The 21,279-nt window shown below is 38.8% G+C and overlaps 1 protein-coding gene across 5 annotated transcripts; it reads right to left on the bottom strand.

The window, feature by feature from the left end:
* Positions 1 to 59: 59 nt before the first annotated feature.
* Positions 60 to 19,331, bottom strand: LOC127778486 (uncharacterized). Of its 5 annotated transcripts, none has more exons than XM_052305116.1 (27): positions 19,105 to 19,331; positions 18,283 to 18,476; positions 16,233 to 18,167; positions 15,449 to 15,524; positions 14,725 to 14,847; positions 13,494 to 13,564; positions 13,320 to 13,417; positions 12,753 to 13,226; positions 12,488 to 12,673; positions 12,036 to 12,329; positions 11,027 to 11,641; positions 9,843 to 10,239; positions 9,608 to 9,750; positions 8,892 to 9,062; positions 8,216 to 8,413; positions 7,146 to 7,706; positions 7,000 to 7,059; positions 6,591 to 6,907; positions 6,057 to 6,480; positions 5,454 to 5,921; positions 5,251 to 5,367; positions 5,033 to 5,154; positions 4,213 to 4,954; positions 3,581 to 3,835; positions 3,303 to 3,485; positions 2,006 to 2,344; positions 60 to 1,155 (listed from the first exon to the last, which is right to left on the bottom strand). In XM_052305116.1, the coding sequence occupies exons 2-27, from the start codon at positions 18,428 to 18,430 to the stop codon at positions 403 to 405; spliced, it is 9,270 nt and encodes a 3,089-aa protein (XP_052161076.1). In that variant the 5' UTR covers positions 18,431 to 18,476; positions 19,105 to 19,331; the 3' UTR covers positions 60 to 402. The 5 variants fall into 5 exon arrangements, with proteins under 5 accessions (XP_052161076.1, XP_052161083.1, XP_052161053.1 ...); XM_052305123.1 differs by having other exon boundaries at positions 12,753 to 13,223; XM_052305093.1 differs by having other exon boundaries at positions 13,320 to 13,426; positions 19,105 to 19,330.
* Positions 19,332 to 21,279: the final 1,948 nt, after the last annotated feature.

The raw sequence follows: 21,279 nt of genomic DNA, 5'->3' as shown, positions 1-21,279 counted from the left end.
ATGGATTCAGATCCAGACAACCAGCATATCAATGAGTATCTTGTGAAGCATAAGTGACGTGAAGAAAATTGTACAAAATTTCATGGTTGGGTCAACGGAATTTACAACAAACTACAGACATCAGGCACCACGAGTACGGCGCTACAACCCACACGAAAACTTCCACCGACTGAAGCCGCAAAAACTCACTCTCAATCGGCTATGTTCATCTTATCCACTCAGAATGCTTGTATATATACAAACCGAAGATCTCCCATGGCTTCATCCATATGTATCAAAAAACTAGAATGCTGAACGCAGGCCCAAAGAAAGGACGGGAAAAATTCTCACCTCACTATATACTGAACTCCTGTAAGATTCAGTCTGCCGAAAGTTGAACAAGATGGATCAAAATGGAAGGATTTACATGAGAGGGAGGTATGTACCACCATGGCCCTTCCTCAGGATTAGAGGGCCAGCGTTCTCCGGAACCTTGTCCAAAACACTATTGCATGCGTCAAGAACGTCACTAAATCCCGTTGCAAGAGTTGCCAACTGCAGCCTCAGCCTCATATCCCTCGTTCGACGGAGAAGGCTCCTGAACGATCTGCCAAGATGTTTCACCCACTCTGCAGGCAAGCCTCCGGGCGAAAGCCAGACCGAGAAGTGTGACTGGTCCCCCCTGGCTGCAACCTCCGCCCGGTAAAATCTTGCAAGCTCGAGTAGCATTGGTGGCTGCAGGGGCAGCACCAACACAAACTCAGCCACAAATTGCTCAATTAGATCTGGTTTCAGCATTTGGTTCCAAAAAACTGGAGCCCATTCCATCGGCTGATTTATGTTGTATGCTTCAGCAACAATGAGGGCCTCTTGGAACCTAGATTGTTCTACGAAAATCCGCCGAGCATTGGTTTCCGAAAGACCAATCCACAGAAGGTCAGGTATACGGATCTGAAGTGATAGGAGAGAAGCACGCGCACACGCCCGGTGTGTCCTTTGGCCAGCATCAATTGTTGAAAGAACCTCAGCCATCTCAACAAGGTGATGCATAGCCTCAAGGAGCTCATCATTCCTCCTTTCTTTGTCATATCGAGATAACCAGCTGTTCATGTATTGTTCTGCACGTGACTCAAGGAGAGAAGCAGCCTCATGCTTCATGTCAAAGTGCTTATATACCTGCATAGTATACAGAGGTTGTAAGAATGTAAAGAAACAGCCAGGAGGTATGTCTTGTCATTGTAAAAGTGAAGCTGTCAGGATCGACTAACTATGAAGGAAACTAAAGTCTCAGGTTTTCTTTTATTCTTCATGTAGATGCTAAATAAGCTAAAATTGCTCAATGAATTTTCTGTACATACTAATGCATAGATGGCATTGAATGTGCTCAATCAACAGATTAGAACTTATGAACTGGCTAGGATAAGGGCATGAAGATAGTTAGACAGAGGATAGGGCACTTGTCGTCAAATTGCGCTGACAGGGCTTCCCTGTCGAGCTAAGAGGTGTTCTGAGGTTTATTTGACTAACTTTAGATTCATTGCTTGATTGATAATATGATAAATGGGGTCGCTTTATATATAGGATGGACTGACTTGACATCCAAGAAACTAATGTTGAATATAACGGAAACTAATCTGATCTCTATCTCTAGTTTACTAACAAACCTCATATATTTCCCAACTAGATAATCTCTAGCAGATTAAAACAAGCTGTTGTTAGCACATTTTCTGTATGCACAAAAGCGAAGATGGCATGGTATGTGCTCAATCAGCAGTTTTAAGCTTTGACAAAGCATTAGGTCATCAGATATATCCACAGTGATGCTCCTTTGTGATAAATGAACTCCTTTCAGGCCATGCACTACTTGGCTTTGGACCTAGATTGGATCACACATTATGTCGGTTGTTTGATTGTATGCAGACTAATTGGATGGTAAAAGAACGTGTCTCAGACATCAATACATTTCAGAAACCAAAATTTCCAGAGAGAGAGAGAGAGAGAGAGAGAGAGAGAGAGAGAGAGATACCAGAGAAAGAGCGTCGTCATCACTTGGGATAAAATGTTTCAGTGAGGTGATAACAGCCATCCTAAACCCTCTAACTGATGCAGGTGCCCCAGTGGCTGAGTCAGTTGCAGAGTACTTTTGAAGTAACAACTCCAATTGTCCATTTTCTATAAGGATGGAAAGAATGAAGCTCAAGGAATGAAAATTGCTCACTCCAGTGATCAAGCGAGCTAAACAAGAAAAATCCCCCTCTGACACATACGACTCCACTCTATTAGCTGCAAATGTGACTAGAACATCCACTCCATCGAGACAAGAAGAAGACATGTAGAAGTGGTAGGACAGTATTAGGAGTTCAACCTGCAAAACATTTGAAATGGAAAGTTCAGAGACGGCAAGGGAACAGCATACAACAGTAAAATTCAAACCAAACCATAGTCAATCTGATGGTAGCTAAGTAGCCTGGATACATTAAGTTTGCATAAGATAACACAAACATATCAATACCAACGAAGGCTCATGCATATCAGTATTCTGCAAATTTGATTACTTTCAAGCAACCCACAGGCCACAGTCAAATGTCAGTAACTTATAGTTAACAACACTAGGAATACTGAACTAAATACAACGCAAGACTGACAAAGATGGATAACTTCTAGTTTTCAAATGAGGAAATTGGTTCTTCACTTCACTCTATATAAGCAATGGCTTAAAAAGTGGCTCAGTATAAACCTACTAATATATGATGCAAAGAATGTGGAAACTAGCAAATTCTTTCACAATCAACAGGGCACTAGCCAGCACTGGCCAGTTTAAAGCAAATACAGGTGAGTCAGTGAGTTTCAGATCTTATACAATTATAACTTGTTTCTTCCAATACTGCAGTGAAATAAATAAGGTTATGCGCAAGAGTAATAGATACTTGTTACCCATAGGCCAAAAGAAGCACGAACCAAAAAAGGACTGAAATCCCAATACTCCAAATCAACTGGTTTTTATTAAGCTGATTTGTTCCATAATTCCATAAGCCACCACTTTAAACACCGACACCTCATCAAGTTGAGTGCATGTTACTTGAGTTCCAGTTAAGTTAGTCACTTTATGAGTGGAATAAAACTGATGTGCATGTTTTTTTTTGAAATTAACAAATTTATGGCATAATCATACTGACACTAATTAAATATTATACCTTGATAATATATCAAGGGTCAAACATGAACTTTGCATAACACTGTTTGGATAAGTTATATTTCTTAGAAGATGGCATTTGCATGTATACAAATCAGTATTGTCTTGGTAACTTAGAAGATCATACAACCTCGCAAGCATGTGGTACTTCATGGCCAGTCATAACCAAACGCATCAAAGCATGGCCAATTTCTGGTTCTGATGGACATAGCTTTGCCCACTTCAAGAAGTCACTAGACCTCCACAACAGGGGTGCAGGGCCTTCTTCCTTTTGGGAATCCAGATAACCTCCACGATGTGCAGCTAAAAGCCCCTGCCAAATATTAAAAGCACATTAGACAATATATAGAATGCCTTTGCTGTTCCTCCAAAATGAAGTGTGTTTAAAGGATGGTGTAGTTGGTGTACCTTTAGAAAGGAATCAGCAAGAATTCTTGCAATGCTAGATGCAGGCATGGTGTGTGTCTCCACCAGAAATTTAGCTTCATCAAAAGAATCCTGAGCTTTCAGAGAAAGCAACTGAAGAAGTTCAATTGGCTGTTTCTCAAATGCTTCAGAAAATGGGAGTCCCAGTACTTTTGCAGTTTGAACAACTGCTGCTATTCTCCTGACAAGAGCTCGTCCACGACCCTCGCCACATTTCATGGCTAGTTTCTCCATAACCTGACATAAAAGAAAGAACAACTTGTTGTAATTTGTGGACCGTGCACTACTCAAACATTTATTACCAAAACTTTCAAGAGACAATGATAGCCTGTAATTCTGACCATGGAAAAGGCAGTAACCATGTGATCATTAATACCGGAGCACTATTGTACTCATAAAATGAATGAATCTGAGATAATACCAACAGTAGCATTCAATACCAATTTCTGTGCTAACTCTTTTGTTGTGTTTTGCACTGCAAGCAAAATATTTATTACTGTAATTTCATCATTACAGTTCAATTAGTCATGCAAACAATCAATCCTGTTATTTAATGTTCGTAATAGTCTAATAGAAAGTTCTGAAAGAAATAAGTACAATGGAAAAAAACAGACCTCTGATGGATCAGTCGTATTGCTTCCTAGTGACTGAAGTATTGAAAGAGCTTCTGGGTCAAAGCATGATAAACTGATCTCTCCATTACTGCTGTTATTGGCAACTCTTAAAGCAATATCAACAAGGACAAGTTCCTCAGGAACATACGATGGAGACAGCTTTTGTTGAAGTTGCGTGGCAGCAGTTATTTGTCCAAATTCCAGTAAGGAGAGAACAGCCTTCTCCATATCAACAGGCCTAACATTTTGCTCCCAACCGGATAAAGACACTTCCATCTTTGCAAACTCCTCTTCTGACAGTAAACTTCTTGCTTGTCCAGCAATCTTTGAGCTATTAAAGGAGTTAGAATTATCACCAGAATCATTTATGCTACTTTCAACACTATCCTTGGCAACCCGTCTAAGTAGCGTATTTGTCTTTGATCTTCGCCTTGCTCTTGTGTTATGTACGCCTTCGCCATTAGACTCAAAGAGTTGCAAATGTTGATGGAATGATGGGGTGTTGTTGTCCCTTATACCATTCCTTTCTGTTATTCTCATCCGTGGTGAACTCATACTATTGTCTATTTTTGTGATAACATCAGCTGTTTGTTCTATAATATTGGTATTGTTTCCAGTAGCTAGATTTTGAGTAACACTGGAAGGTGCATATTCTCCGTCAGCTTTACACTGACTCTCTGACTCCACGGCCAGGAGCCAAACCCTAGTCTCAATGTCACGGAGAAGATGAAGTGGATATACCCTGCAAAAAAAGTGTATATATCTGTAAGGAGATAATGAGACCAAGTACAGCAGCAATACATATTACAAAGAAGCTTACGGAGAGGAGTTAGTCATAGTTCCGCTTAGCCATTGCAAAGATAGCAGAAGTATTTCATGAAGCTCCCGTGCCGGTATCTCTTCTCCTACCGCTTCAGCGTGCTTGAGGAAAAAAGATCCAGCCTGCAAACACAATTGAATGGATATAAACAACCGATAAATTTTATACAGATAAAAGACCACATGAAGAATATATTAGGCTATTTCAGAAGATAGTACCTGTAAAGGAGGTAAAGAATATTTCATGAAAAGCGATTGACAGTGGCTCCACAAAGCTGCACGTTCTTGTGGGATATCCCAGAGGAACTCCTTCCATTCAGCAACCATAGCTTCTGCCTACACACACAGAAAAAATTCATATCAGCATAAAAGTCATAAGGGCACACTTGGTAATGTAACAGATGAAGGTACAAACCAAATACCTGTGATTCTGTCACATGATCAAAAGTAGACTCCCAAGCTACATCACTCGACTCCAGTTGTCTTGCCCAAGTTCGTGCTTCCTCCCATCGACCATCCTTTTCTAATGATGCTAAGAGGGAAGCATCATCCATGGAATCATTCCACTTGTAGGTATCACCATCTTTGCATACAGAAGGTTCAGCCAAAATTATTTTCCAATAACCTCGGCGAAAGTAAGCTGCTGAGGAGCCACCATCAGAAAAATCAACCACTGCAAGGAGCTGTAGCAAACATCTCTTCTCATAAATTGATGGACATGTCGAGAGTACTGCATCTGCAGCTTTTACAACAGTAACAGCTACCCATCCTGCCATAGCTGACTCTTCTTTGGAAGAGTTTAATTGAGCATGGGATGTTTCGTCTTTCAGTCTTGCAGAAAATGATGCCAAATGTGCAGAAGCCTCGGACAGACGCATTTGACAAAATGCCTTAAAAAGATAGGACAAATGATCATGTTAAATTAAAAAGATGGCACAAATGATAATGTTAAATTAAAAAGATAGTGCAAATGATTATGTTAAATTGAATAAACCAGTACTTTCAAAAAATGAATATATACCAACCTGAAGAGATCGAATGAAGGGGAGAAGGGAGCACGAAGGCAGAAACATTTCAAAAGCTCTAAGCAATGGTAGGAACAACTGCTGTTCACAAAGCACTGCTACCATACTTGACAAAGATGCAAATCTTTCATCAATATCAACTGGAATTTTAGTCTCTTCAGATATGGGCTTCAGTATTTTCTGCTGAACATCAAAATTTGGAAAATTAGGAGTTGCAGTAGGGCTTGGTCCACATGATGAGAAACCTGATGTGAAGCTTTCTTGAGAAGCCTCTAGGAATCGCCTTCGTTTTGGATTCTTCCTGTTGTAACGATATTCAACATTCCTACTCATGCTTGGTAATTTATTTGTGGCCTCAACAGCGGATCCCACATTTTTTGCTATTTTCGAGGAAATATCATCCACCTTGATTAATGACATCTCCCTGATGACAGACATAAATGCCAATGCAATAATATTACACACCAGTGATAGTAATGAAGCTTGCAAAATTAGATAACAGAATTTCTACAGATGACATGCTCAATGTGCTACCTTGAAGCTGTAATGTCAAGCCAAACACTTAAGCATGAGAGAGGAGTCACATCTGAAAAACAAGAAGCAATCATAGCCAATAAAGACCACTGCATTTGTTTTGCTTTATTCAGGAGGGCCTCCCCAGGATTCTTTTGTTTTTCACAGACAGCAAGAACAGAGAAAAGTTCCATAGAGTTGTCACCATCAACAGCTAAGAAAGAGGAATCACTTCCTGAAGATACATTACTAGAGGATTTCCTTCTAGCTGACATCATGTTCTTCAGAATTGTTAGTATATGAGTTCTCAATCTTGAATCCCTTATCTCTTTGGCTGCCTGAACACAAAACCAGAGAGAACAAATGAATATAGTTTTTTTTCCCATGAACTATAATCAAAATGTCTACTTTCCAAAATAAGAAACAATACCACTTCAATGACAACTTCAATTGGAAAACCTGACACCTGAGCTTCTGTTAAAAAACCAACCTGCCAAAAAAATATTGCATCAAATTAATGTGTGGACATATATAAACAACAATATCCAACATGAGAAGAAAATAATTAGTGAATACCCAGTCATTGTCATTGGCCAGTAAAGCAAGATACTTTGTACTTAATGGCAGATGGTGTGCCTGACAGAATTCTGTAACCAAATTCCAATGTTGGCTGGCTTCATTTTGCTGTGTTCGGTAAAGAGATGCATCACCAATACCATTCAAGAGCCAAAATCCACAGGTTCTACCTTCTTCTAACACTGGCAAACTTGCTTTTTCAAGGTGATGCAGAATAGCTTTAAGAGGTTGTGATGAATGTTCCCTCTTGGGAGCCTTAGAGGGCTGCTTCTGCTCCAAAACATGAAGATGATCAGACTGGATATAATCTTCTGCTAATGTTCGGGCAAGAGTAGGAGCAAGGTCAGCTCCATGGGAGAGTACATGTAGCCCAGGACTCCTCGGTGAAGATAGATCACATTGTTTATTTTGCTGAAATGACTTATAGTAGGAGGAGATACGTTGAAGTGCAGCAATATCTAGACGAAGCATGTTAGCACAGAGACCACAGAGTTCCAACAGGAATGTGCACGAAGCAACAAGAGTTGAGTCCTCAAAGTTTGTAATAGCAAGTGGAGCTACCTGATATTGAAAAGGCATAGGAAAGTGAAAAGACATCCAACAACCTAAAGCATTAAAAAATAGAAATATGACAACCTATTCCTAAATAAACAAATTAATATAAGAAGTCTTGCAAGCTTATGCTGATTAAATGTTCAATGGTTCAGTATAATAGAATCAGAAGTCAGAACTAGAACTAGAATTTTAGCATATCACACTCCCATAAAATATTTGGAATATTGTCACCTCACAAGTGCCAAATAAATACTACTAAATAGAACAGTCAATACCTCCATATGTCCGTTCACATTTACACTATAGAAGTCCAAAGTATTTGTTCATATTTGCAGGCCTCTGATTATTCAGATGAATAAAATTTGAACAATGGTGGCAACTCAGTTATTTTGGAGTTTGGACAGTGATATGATGGTAAACTATTTATATTGCAAATTTGCAACAAAAAGGACTGATGAATACCAGCAGAATAAGTATTTTAAAGTTAAAAAAAAAAGCAAGAAACATGGACATACCGATAGAAGAATAGGTCGTTCAGTTTGACTTAAAGGAGCTAGTATCAATTGTACATCTGCTTGAACACTAGACTGCACTGAGATCACTTGGCTTGCATTGGCTGATTTTAACTGTGAAGCTCTTTTACCAAGAAGATGCCTGAAAGCAGCTAGTGCTCGACCACGGTGCAAATGATGTTCCACCCTCAAGTCTTTCTCCTGAAGAGGGTAATAACGAAGTTGCTAGTTTGGGGGGAAAGAACTAGAAAACTATAATAGAGCATGCCAAACCAACTCAGAGAAAAGAACCCCAACTTCATGGAATGAATGCACTGTTGATTTTTTTAAAAAAATGCTAGTGAAGAAGGTTCAAGCTGTTTGTCTGCTATATGTGGCCTTATGCTATTTAAATAAGCCACCTTGAGGCCAACCCACTTGGACTAAGCTTGTGGGGTCTTTTGGCTTAAGTTCAAGCACCTTTACACTGGCTCCTGCTATGATGAAATAGCATCCCTTGCATTCTTGATTGGTATCGCATATAATAGCACAGATGCATGACAACATAGCATGAAGTGTTCAAATTCAGACTATAGAACAATAACATGGCTCAACAGCACAAAGACGAGGCAAGATACAAAATGACAGAAACAACATTTTCCAGGAAGGTATTTTTATATATGACGTAAGATGAGCATACCTCAAGGGAAGAGTATAGTTCTTCCTCAACACTTTTTTGGATGGATGCTTCTAAGGACAAAGCATTAGCTTCGCTATACCCTGCGGTATTGTATATATAATCTGTGACACTGTGAGTAAATAACTCTTCGGATGATGGTGCATTTGATAGCAGTTGCATTCCAAAAGGGCCCTGATCATAGATTATGGTTAATAAAACCACAAAAGTATCTCTCAAACTGTGAACAAAATCAAAACTTATGTAAACCACATGTAATGAATTAAATTACCATTGCATATCAGTAATTTTGTACTGGTCTCGATTCATGATTAGCCATCTCCTTTTAAAGTAGTAAAGATAACAAATCCAGCAATATTTCCATGTTTATGGAATAAAAACCTAAAACCCAACTAATGTCATGGGGTAGGGTTACAAAACATACAGGAACCAGCACAAACAATATATTGGTGGTAATGTGGCATGTGAGGCATTTTTGTTTGTTCACTATTATGTGTTGTCTGAAGTTAAAATGCCACAAAGCGGGAAATTTTGGGAGAAAACTCCTTTTTTTTTCATGCCAAGATATGAACAGTAACATGTCTAGGGTGATATGCATTTTTCTAGGTGGGTCAAACCCTGTGCAGTAATACAGTAAAGGCTATATTACACAGGACAAAATAAAAACCAAGGATTAAATTCGAAAGTGTTACATGCTGTTATCCAAACTAAAGACAAACCTGTTCAAATAGCTGAACTAATCTTCTAATAGACTTTGGGAACCAACATGGGAGCATTTGCAACAATGAAGTGTCTCCTCCAGCTGAGGAAAAAATGTTATAGCGCCAGCGCAAATACTCTGAAATTGGTGATTTCCCAAACTCTGAAAAGGAAATATAATTCAATTTCTGTGTAGCACATAGAAAACAAGAACATTCTAATATAAAGAAGGGAAAAAATCTGTATTTTGTTTACCATTAGTTGGAGAACAGTTTAAACAACCATACCCATCTTGCCCAAAACAAGAAGAAAGAAGGGTCTTCCATAGTGTTGGAAATTGCTGAAGGTGAGGGCTTAGATTCTCTAATGTGCACTGAGAAGATACCCCACGATTTCTGTTCACACTTCCAGTACATATGGACTTCTGAATTGGTGTTGAAGCATACATCAGGGTTGCTAGAGCAGACATTTCCCCGATTCGTTCAGCCATATCATCAACAGTGTACAGTATTTCATCTATCTCAATAGCAGCAAGATTGTTATGCCTAACCATTTCCTGTGACAGATTCCAAAGTGCATTACAAAAGGATGCCTCGTATTCATAACCTTTGACCCTGGAGAAGAGTAACCACTGCGCCCACTTGCAATCACCCTGAAAATTTCATGACAGAGCAGCTAGGTGAGGCTTACTCCTACTATAAGTTATAATGAAGAAACAACAGACAAGCATGTTAAGAAGCTTAATCTTACATCTATGATGAAAGGAAGCATGCCAAGTACTTCCCGTACCACAACTAGAGTATTGACACTATTGACCATAAATTAGCCATAACAGTATGCATGTGTCTCTAGTATCAAAGTAGCTATAACAGCAAGTCTCTACTATCAAAGTAGCTATAACAGCTGTTCCTAGTATCGGCAAGTAAGGCAAATCTTTAGTCAGATAGATGGAATAATCCGCTGTAGCTGCAGGCTAATAAAATCCTGGGCATTATATTAAGGCAGGCTTCGTGAATGCAACAATGTTCTCATTCGAACGGTGCTAGCAGTTTCTGATAATAATTGGTTTACTATTCAAGAGAATGAGCTTGCAAAGTAAGTGAGAACTAAAGTCACTTTGTACGGAGTATGCTTAGGAGGGTAGGCCAAATCTCACAGTAAAACTGAAAGATTTGGCAAGTTTGACCTTTTTGGTATTTTTCTAAAGAATATTGTAAGCCCAGAATTTTTTTTTAAAAAAAAAAACATGTAAAGGCTAAGTCACCAAGTATATATCCTAAACTAAATAATCTAGTTTATTGACAAATATCATCTGGTCATAAAGTCTACAATTGTATTGGTCATATAATTGAGAAATTAGGTAGGTGATTATCAAAGGTTCCAGAGAATACTATTGAACATCAAATAGTATCATAAACTAAAATTGAACAAAAACTTACAGTAGCTTCCTTGAGCAAAGGAATAGAATCCTTTTCAAGAGCCAAGTTACAGTAGTCCAGATAGAGGTCCAGTAGGTTTGGTGTGTTATACTGCACACAGAAGCGTAGGACTAATTTGTGTAATGCTCCGTCACAATCCTGGTGGTATGCACCATGTAGAACATCTGAACAAAGCTCTGAAGTATTAACAAGCATGCCCGCGCGGGCAAGTATAGGTATAATTTCAGTAGTGCTTTGCCAGTACTCTTTCATAAAGATATGCTTCTTTGCCAATTCCTGTAGCATGATCATTCTCATCCAAGAAGTTGATTCATGATTACACAAAGATCTGAACACTTTGACATGTGGTATTTCCATACAGACAGGTTCTATCTCTTCTGAGTCAAATAAGTACATTTTATAATCGTGGGTTGCTACGTCAGACAGAGTGTTGTAAGTAGCTTGTGAATTGTCCACATTCACTCTAAGAATCCCTTCTAGAAGTACACTGTCAGGAATACTGTCCAGGAGTTTGCAGACTTCCAGCACATCATTATGAGCAACAAAATATTCAAACTGAGATTCCCATGAGAAATGAGCATACGCATGTGCGTGACAAGGCTGGTCCAGTATTATCTATAGAGCATATAAGAACCATAAGTCCATGACTATACCAAAATTAATTCAGGCCCTACTTCAGAATTTAGCTCATTACAAAAAGCATCACACCAACAAATTTAAGGTGATACCAAACACATTTCCACGAAAGGGAAAATGAATAACACAGACCAACATTATCATTATTTCTGTGGCAACATATATGGTCAAATTGATCTTGCGATGAGTTGGAAATACATAATTATCCCATATATAGCATAACAAATTCCACTTGATTTCACAGTGATTGGACAGATCTAACAAGACTAGCAAAATTCTTTTACATTTTCAGATAAGCTACAGCACATTGCCACAATCAGAAATAAGGTGCAATCTCAATACTAACAAGCAAAAATGTTAAGTCGTGACTTACACGGTCCACAGTTCTTTGATCCCAAGCATCAGACCATATGGCAGCACAGGCCCAATAACCATCAGATAAATTGCTTTCAGAGAACTCCTTCAAATTAGTGTAATCATTCACATTCGCCCAAGAACCGATCACAGCTCCATCAACATCACCACATTCAATAGGACAGTGGTTATGAATATCGAGAACTAGTACTGGTTTATCTTCTCCTGGTAGAGTAACAATTTTTGCAGCATCGTGAATGACATTCTCCCTGCCAAGATACGTGTCCCAGAAACTGCTGCTTGGGTAAAATTGCTTTTCCACAGAGAAAAAAAAAAAAGGTTGATCACTATGAAAGCAAATATCAAGCCAGCATTTTGATCTTTTATAAATTGGAACCAAATGAACAAAAACAAGATATATTGAAATATCATAATTTTCCCAATTAGCTAAAGCAGGGGGTAGAAGCAAACCTCAATCAATGATATTATCTCCAGCATCTTCCACTCATTTGAACTCATGTACCCACGCTTCTTCATCTCCTCGGCAATTTGCCGCCTAAGTAGCCTCCTGACTGTACCTTGCATAAGTTGTCTGAGGTCTGACTCTATGTCATCTCCTAGTCTTTCCAGGGTTGCGACAGCCAATCCAGTTTCACCCTGCAGATAAAAGCATTAGATGACAGGAAATGTAGAGAGTATACATGTGTTAAGCAAATGGTATGGAGTACTACATTACCTTCATTAACAGGTCATATACGATGGACCTTCCTATTTCATGAACTTCAGAGAAAACATCTTCTGGATCGTTGGAAAATGATTCCCTCTGGCGCAATAGTTGCAGTTGAAGGACAGCCAAAGGTAGTCTACCAGACTGCAGTGCTTCTTTTACTACAGTTCTCAAGTCCAGATTATTCGTTTCCCACCGGTTCATCATATCTTTGATATTTCCTTGAGTACTTGGTATTACAACTTGATCAGTATCAATGGCATGATGCATAGTAGCACTAATAGAGGATTCAACTGGAGTTAAAGCTAATTGTCCATTGCTACCAGAAACTAACTCAAACATCGCAGGTGTTGACTCTTGCCTATCACGAGATTCTATACCACCTGATTGTCCTGCTGAAACACCATCCACTACAACAATTGGCAGTGAAGTGTTCAGTGATACTTCTGCACCTATTTTCGATGAGTTTTTGTCATCACCCTGCTACAAAATAACCACAGGATTACCAAATAAGAAGGATCATCCAAAGTACAAGTACGACTACATGTGTACAAAAAGGAATTATTATCATTTTACCATCCGAATAGAATTCTGGTTCTTTGCAGAGATTCGGCTCTGGATACTTCTAATTACCCCCAAAAGGAAAGCCATTTCATGAAGTTTTACTGAATTATCTGGTGCATCTGAGAAATAGAGGGTAAGTCTCACATAACACAAATAAAATAAATGGTGCAAAATAAAAGATCTTACCCTTATTTTGCTTAAGTAGCCCATAGCATTTGATCATTCTCGTCGCAAAGCGCACAGCTAAAACCATCAGCCTGTTTTCACACTGTAAGCTTACATATTACGAAGCTAAAAGTTGAAAGCATATGACATATTGCAGGCTTCATCAATTCAAAACAAGGAAAAGAACAGAAAGGAACATCGGATTGTAGCAAATCCTAAATAAATTCTACTACAGTTTTAAAGACGGCTCAATGCTACATTGTTTGGATGTATCTGCATCAGCAGGTGTCAGGTCTTTGTCCAAGTGCTTGACCAACAAATGATTTTCCATTTTAAGTATTGCAGAATGGTAGTATGTATCGATGTGTCATAACATGTCTATGTTAAATCAGTATTACTGTATCAAAGTATGAACGTATATCAGTTCCATTTAACTCCATTTTCCATACAAATTTTATTCTTGACCGTCCAATCACTATATTCAAATTATTTCCTGTCTTACCATTATATTTTCACCTACTGAAATTTTCTTTGACAAGCATGTTTATCACAAAATAAAATGTTAATTATACTTTGCAACCTTAGAACATGATAAACAGAAGTATTTTTAATTCAACATGAATAATCTGTCCCATTTGGAAAAATGAATGTGTCAATGGATAGTGCAACCTTGTTGCACGGAGTGTAACAGTACTACCATAGAATTGCTCTATCTTAATATTTCCGCTATATAATACACAGTCGGTGTGCATCCTCGTTATGTAGAGACCGGGAGAGTCCTCGGAACAGTTGTATCACCTTGATGTAATTGACTGAGATCAATAAAAGCTTCCATTATCTAAAAAATATATAATACACAGCCCACAATTGTACCCAGTGTGCAAATTATGCTATTCGTGGAAACAACATTTGAACTAGAGAATTGTTTATTAAAAAGGTACTCGATCCGAGAAGGAGCAAAGCTTAAAAGCTTGATTGTGTCTATGTTGGGGGACCAATGTCATTAGTTGGGTAGTAATCAAGGCACGTGATTTTTTCTGTTCTTAGTTAACCAATTCAGAGGTATGTACCTAAAAAATGTTTTTCTGCATCACAGTTCTGTAGACAGAGCAACATATTTCCAAGAATAAAGTAGAACTTGTTCCTTATTTTAGAGAAAGTACAAACTGTTTGTATCAAGGGACCACAGTTTAGTAATACGGCTAATTAAGTTGACTCATAATAAAAAAGGTTATCAGGGAATAAAATATACTTGGATGACGCCGCAACTTCACTATCACTTTCCGCCCTACTTAATAGCCGGTAGACAGATGCTAATAGCAGTTGCAAGACACCTTCTTCTGCGAGATTGACCTCCACGAGCATATTTAATGATCTAGCAATTCAGTTTTGTTAGATATTCTTGCATATATAAAAAGATCATGTCAATGCAAATTCAAATAATTCATTCAAAAAGTAAAAAAGAAAAAGAAAAAGGTAGGCATGGAACTAGCTAAAAATTAAAGCATAATAACACGAAACAATGTATATATAGAAACAATGTGCATAAAGGATGAAGTGAGAACCAAGTATATGCATATGAGTACATGACTGAAAGGAGATTCATGATAGCATGAAATTAATTGTTTCCTCTTTGTGAGTTGTGACTGGTATAAATGTAAGTCTTATTCAGTATATTCTTCCAGCTATAAATTCAGCTTTCCTCCTAGAAAACCATATCTTTTAACAATTTCCAAACACATAAGCAATACATTCATGTCCTAGTTCATTTAACTAGTTTGCTCTGTATGTATAACAAATATTTTAATGCTCTCCAAACAGTTGTAACTGTTCATTGAAATCATAAGACATGTACCACAAACATAATACTGGTATTAATGTATAAGAAACTAGGGCATAGGTAAAAGAGATGAAATAAAAGAAAAACAACAAAGCTGATATTAATGTCAAGACAAAAGAAAAGTACAAGATCTTACTGCTCAAGATCACTGATCTTTGTGTAGTGCAAGGCCAATTGCAGCCAACGTAACCTAGAGAATTTAAGGTCCCATCCTGCCAATGCAATAAGCACATAGCAGGGTCAGAGCATATGGCGTGTACTTTTATAACACCCAGCATGTGTTGAACAGAACATTGCATTGAGGCAATGCTATCATCTATCAGAATTGGATATTTCATTATATACATAAATGAGAAATAAGTACTAACAGAAAAAGGGAATGAGATCATTGCTTGTTGGATACTTGACACAAAATGATAGTAATAATAATGTAAAATGAATTATAATGTTTTAATAGTGCGCATTAATATTCAGGTATTAGTCAACCCATCGAACTAACTACTGTGAATAATAATTGGAACAGTGTTTATTCCAGAAAACGACAATTGACCAATCACCAAAAATAGAATAAAAATCCACCATATTCAAAATACTATAATATATGTTCATGGAAATAAGATCTTCATGGGTACAACATTTATCTCGCAAATATTTTAGTATAAATCGAAATAGTTTAGCTCATTTCTGATTAAAATAGTGTAGCTCAAATTTCTGTTTGCAATACACTGCAAATAAATCTGTAAGCATAACCTTAAGGAAAAATAAATCCATGAGCCAAATATTAAGAAAACGGCAGGACTGCAAGATGGGACAGGCAACCGAACATCTAGAAAGAGACTCGGGACTAAAAGCAGTTAGAATAGCAGGACAACAGACAATATGAAAAAACTAAAGATATTGCCAAGTGTATTAAAACACACCATTCTCCCAGCAGAGCCTGTCTGCAAATGCAGGTCCTTCATACAATAATGCCCTGTCCAAAACTTCTATTTGCCAAGGCTTCCATCTTGTTTCAGGTCTGTTTACTGAGGACAAATTCAGAGCATCGCATGCACTACCACCAGCAGAAGTCGGTTGCCAAAATTTGATGCCATTGTTGTGAGATGAAAAGGATGAAACAGAAATTGATGGAAGAACCACAGAAAGGCTATCCTGGGTAATCAGATACACATATCCCTGAAAGGAGCAAAGGACACACTCTCCGGTAAAAGTAGAGTCCTTCTGAAATGAGGACCTTTTAAGGAAACTAGCATCAATATCCCTCTCATCAAGGTGTAATGAAGCCATAAGAAAGTTTGTGTGAACAATTCTAAAATGCTTGTTTCCATCCGCATTGTGACTTTTAAAGATTCTCGTTAACCCAAATGGTGAGAGGCTAATTATATTCTCCTGTAATCTGCATGGTGGAAGGATCACTCTTCTTAATGGATTGGAAACTGCCATTGTATCAGGGTAAGCTAACCCATCTTTCATCGGTGTTGTAGTACTGAAACTACTTGGCCAGCTATCCACCTGATTTTCATTACTGCTACAATGTTTTCTTCTTTTCCTAGGCCTGACAACACCAGGATTGTCTCTTTCTGAGAAGTCATAGACCAATTGCTGTACAGACCGATGACAACAAAATGTTACACTCCCAATATCATGACCAGCAGCTTCCCAGGCAGCAAAACTATCACCACGATAAAACATGGAAGGCGGATGAAAGTTTCCATGCATACTGGTTTTGAAATCTAAGATGTCCTTGGCATAGAACAAATAGATTACCCCAACCTCATCTACGACAGCAAGAACAAGAGAATATGATGCCAAAACTAACCTCTTAAACATTCTTCTTGCATGATTCCCAATATAGATATTTTCTCCATCAGAAGTTTTTACAGTGGGGGTGATGCTCCCCATAGGAATATCTATATCTGTTCTGCACCGTTCAAGAACACTAAAGGAGGCGGCAATGTTACAAGTTCTCACATTCCAAATGACAACAAACCCTCCCGAGTTAAGGCATGCAAGAAAATCATCTGACAATTGGAAATCAACCCATTGTTGATTAGGAACAGCACCATCATATACATTCTGAAGGTCTGCCACAAAGTTCCACTGTATACCCCACTGATTTAGCTCAATAACAACAACCAAAATATCCTTCATGTTGCGTTGATGGACCTCACAGCTCACTGGTTCATTACGAATTAAGACCAAGCCAATCAAATAACCTGAAGAACTAGGCAAAACCTTCAAACATTCCCACTGGCAGTTGCAGGATGTTTCAGTTGTAGGAACATGACCAAGAAAACCTTGTTGGGATTTAGTATCGTTTTGCATCCAGGTCTTTGAAGGATAGTTGCTAGACCAGAACTTAATAAAAGATAGAGTAATGTCGTATATGCTAAACGATACCACCTCTGCTGAATGCGGAAGTGAAGATTTTAGAGGAAATTTGGCTTGGTATTTTCCATCAGAAACAGATCCACTGATTGTAGTCAGAAAAGAACGAAAACTGTTCTTTGTACCTGCCTCATCATCCTCCGGAACTGAACACTTAGTAGGACGCCACTCTTTCCACTCCCCATGCAAATCTCCAGTGTCCAATTTAGAATTGTCTGTTAGTGTGCTTTTGTAAGAATGACAAAACCCATGAAGTGTGATAGAATCATCATCAGATACAACAAGAACTTCATTAAAAATTGAATCCTCAAGTTGGCTAGAGGAATCATAACATTGCCCCCATGCTAAAGACTTCACTCTAGGAATAGAAGAGAAGCAATCAAAGACGACTGGACTACAGCTATCTGAGAGGGAAGGTGATTCAACTTGTGATTGATCAACATTGGTCATTGACAAGATAAGATCCCCTGGATTATAAAACCAGAATCAGTACGGAAACAACAATATAGTAAGTTAGCAGAGCAATGAAGGGCTCCAACAGGGATGGCAGTGGCAGAGAACAGTGAAGCAGTAAAACCTCACCATGGTCCGAGAGCAGCCCAAATAGGCGCCATGTAGGAGATATAAAAGCTTCTCGAAATTTCGATAGTTCAAGATGCGGTTGGGAGCTTTTCCATCTATATAACTGTAGCACAGCGGGCCCATCATCTACTTCACGAGATGTAGACATTGTTGGTAGGCGCCCGTTCACCTGCTAATGGTACCAAGCAACATTGCTTGAATAAAAACATACAAAAAAAAACTTTAGTTGACATAATACAGAAAGACTGCACAATGCACAGGAAATTGTATCGCTTGCTACTGCATATTCCGACATTACTTATTGCAGATAAAATGGTATAGCTAACTAGCCGCTACAATGCACAGGAAATTGTATAGCTTGCTACTGCATATTCCGACATTACTTATTGCAGATAAAATGGTATAGCTCACTAGCCGCTACAATGCACAGGAAATTGTATAGCTTGCTACTGCATATTCCGACCTTACTTATTGCAGATAAAATGGAATAGCTACTAGCCACTATTGCATATACTCGCCAACTAAACACACAGCCCTAAAAATGATTCGGCCATTGACAATTACAGTAATAAAACAGAACGCAATCCAGCTTGGCAGGAGCGTCACATATGGGGCATAAGCAGAACCCCCAAACATTTATGGAAAGACAAGCTGCTACTAGCACTACACTACGCATCAACGAAACCCAGAAGAAAGTGGATAGGTTAATTGGAGGGATGGAAATCAACCAAATTATCCACTCATCAAGTCCTGGAATCCACGCGCGCGGGAGGGACCGAGTCAGCTAGGGCTACGAGTACGAGAGAACAACGAGGAACATACCTCCGATTCGATCCGAACCCGAGACGGATAACGCAAGCAGAACACGAAGGCCCGCCGCGTCGCCTCCCACCTCCTCGCCGACCGCGCACGCGACGACGAGGATGCCCCGCCGCTCGGGGGACGAGGAGGGGGTGCCTGCGGGCGCCCTTCTCGCCGGCGGCAGCGCGCCGAGGCGAGGCGAGGCGCGGCGAGGCCGCCGCGGCTGGATCAGAGCAGGGAGAGGAGTAAGGACGGCGAGAGAGGTAGAAGAAAGCCGTGGAGAAATCAGAGAGAAGAGAAACCGAAGAGAGAGGAGAAGAGAAGAGGAGATGTGGCATCGCGGCCATCGGATGCCAACGCGACGCGGCACGTGGCGTCACGTGATCGGGGGAACGGAACTGGGCGATTTGGGCTTTTCGAGAGAAGCACACGGGTATTGGGTCCGATGGGCCTAAGTCTTAACCTTTGGGACTTTCAGCGTGTGGATTAGGCCCATCACCATTTCGACATGCCGGAAACACGAAGACTAAGGGCATGGTTGATTGGGTGTTTCAAGTTGCCACACCTTAAGTTAGGCATCTATCAAAAGTGTGGCAAACAAAATTCTCATCATATCTTTTGGCTCAAAAATATGTGGCAAAGTAGCAAAGAGCTGCCTCTTTGGCACGCTAAACTATAGAAGCAAAACAAAAAGGGGGCTAAGCAGTTGTGACGTAACTAACATGAGATGCGGCATCCATCCAAATAGCCCCTAAGTTTCTAAAAAATTCAGTTCTAAGTATTTAATGGATAGGTCATTAACCTAGTATTTGATTCAGTTCTAAGTCTATTGTAAAATTTAATTCTAAGTTATTACTTCCTCCGTTTCACAATGTAAGTCATTCTAGTATTTCTCACATTCATATTGGTGGTAATGAATCTAAATAGATATATATGTCTAGATTCATTAATATCAATATGAATGTAGGAAATGCTAGAATGACTTACATTATGAAACGGAGGGAGTAGTATATTTTATGATATGAGAAGTAATTAGTAATACGGAGTACATCTCACATTAAGCGATTCATTCTTTCTTATATATTTTTCGAGTGAAATGCTTTTTTTTTCACAAATCAAGTCGTCTAAGTGTAAACAAGTTGGAAGTAAGGTTTAAAAAAAGCAATTGTAGTTAAAGCAAGGGTATTTTTCATGTTGATAAAAGATAAGCCTTAGTTTTTTTTTATTGCTTGAAAGACGCACACGTGCACATCACGCTCACACACTCACAAATGATATATGATGAAGAAAAAAAAATAGAATTTTGTTGTCAAATGTAAAATATACTGGCAATGTTTATCATTGGTTACAAGATGCAGGGATGGCCGTGGGGTGATTGAGATCGAAATTTACGCGCATGGGTGGCATGATTAGTGAAATCCGGGCTGCATCATCAGCTCACGTGCTGTGATAGCTGGCTACTAGCTGCTTGCATATAATGGCAACCGAGATGCATGGTGATAAACTCATAATAATTGCTGGGGCAAGGAATATTAGCTAGCTAAAGTGCACCTGTTTTGTAATCTGAGCTTATTATTAAGAACAACAGTATTATCCGTTGCATATGCATGTTGACAGGGGTGGAGCCAGCTTGTATTATTTTATCCTAGTTCTCTAAAATTCAAGAAAAAATATGAAATTTATATGGAAACTTATTGTCCTACACATAAGACTCGAGGCCTAGCTACCCTAGGCATGGAGCCGTCACTACATATATCTTGACATAACATCTAATGTGTGCCTATCTTCGGACACAGAATGAATATCGCGCAATGTGTCAAACTGCAATGTGTATTTGCACTATGCTTGAAACTAAGTGCGGGAGAAAAAAAATTCTAAATTTGCAACAGATTAGTTATTTGTCGAATGACTGCATGATATTATATATTTAATTGAGGGTAACAAAATATTTTATAATAAACTTAATTAGTAGTTTAAACAAAATGTCTAAGCAATATAATAAATGAAAGTTAGTCAAGAAAACATATTTTTAAATGAAAATAAATAATCCACACTAATAATCATATAAGTTTGTGAAAATAATTGAATTGGGTGATTAAGCCTAGCGGAAAAACTAGCTCCCGGGTAGGGCAGGCAACCGTCCGAAGTTCGCGCGCTGCTAGTGTTTTCATTGTAGATTGTTGAAGGCTTGGTTTA

This window comes from Oryza glaberrima, chromosome 1 (genome assembly GCF_000147395.1).
Source record: "Oryza glaberrima chromosome 1, OglaRS2, whole genome shotgun sequence".
In the NCBI taxonomy this organism is placed as follows: domain Eukaryota; kingdom Viridiplantae; phylum Streptophyta; class Magnoliopsida; order Poales; family Poaceae; genus Oryza; species Oryza glaberrima.
This window is presented reverse-complemented; position numbering and strand designations above follow the sequence as displayed.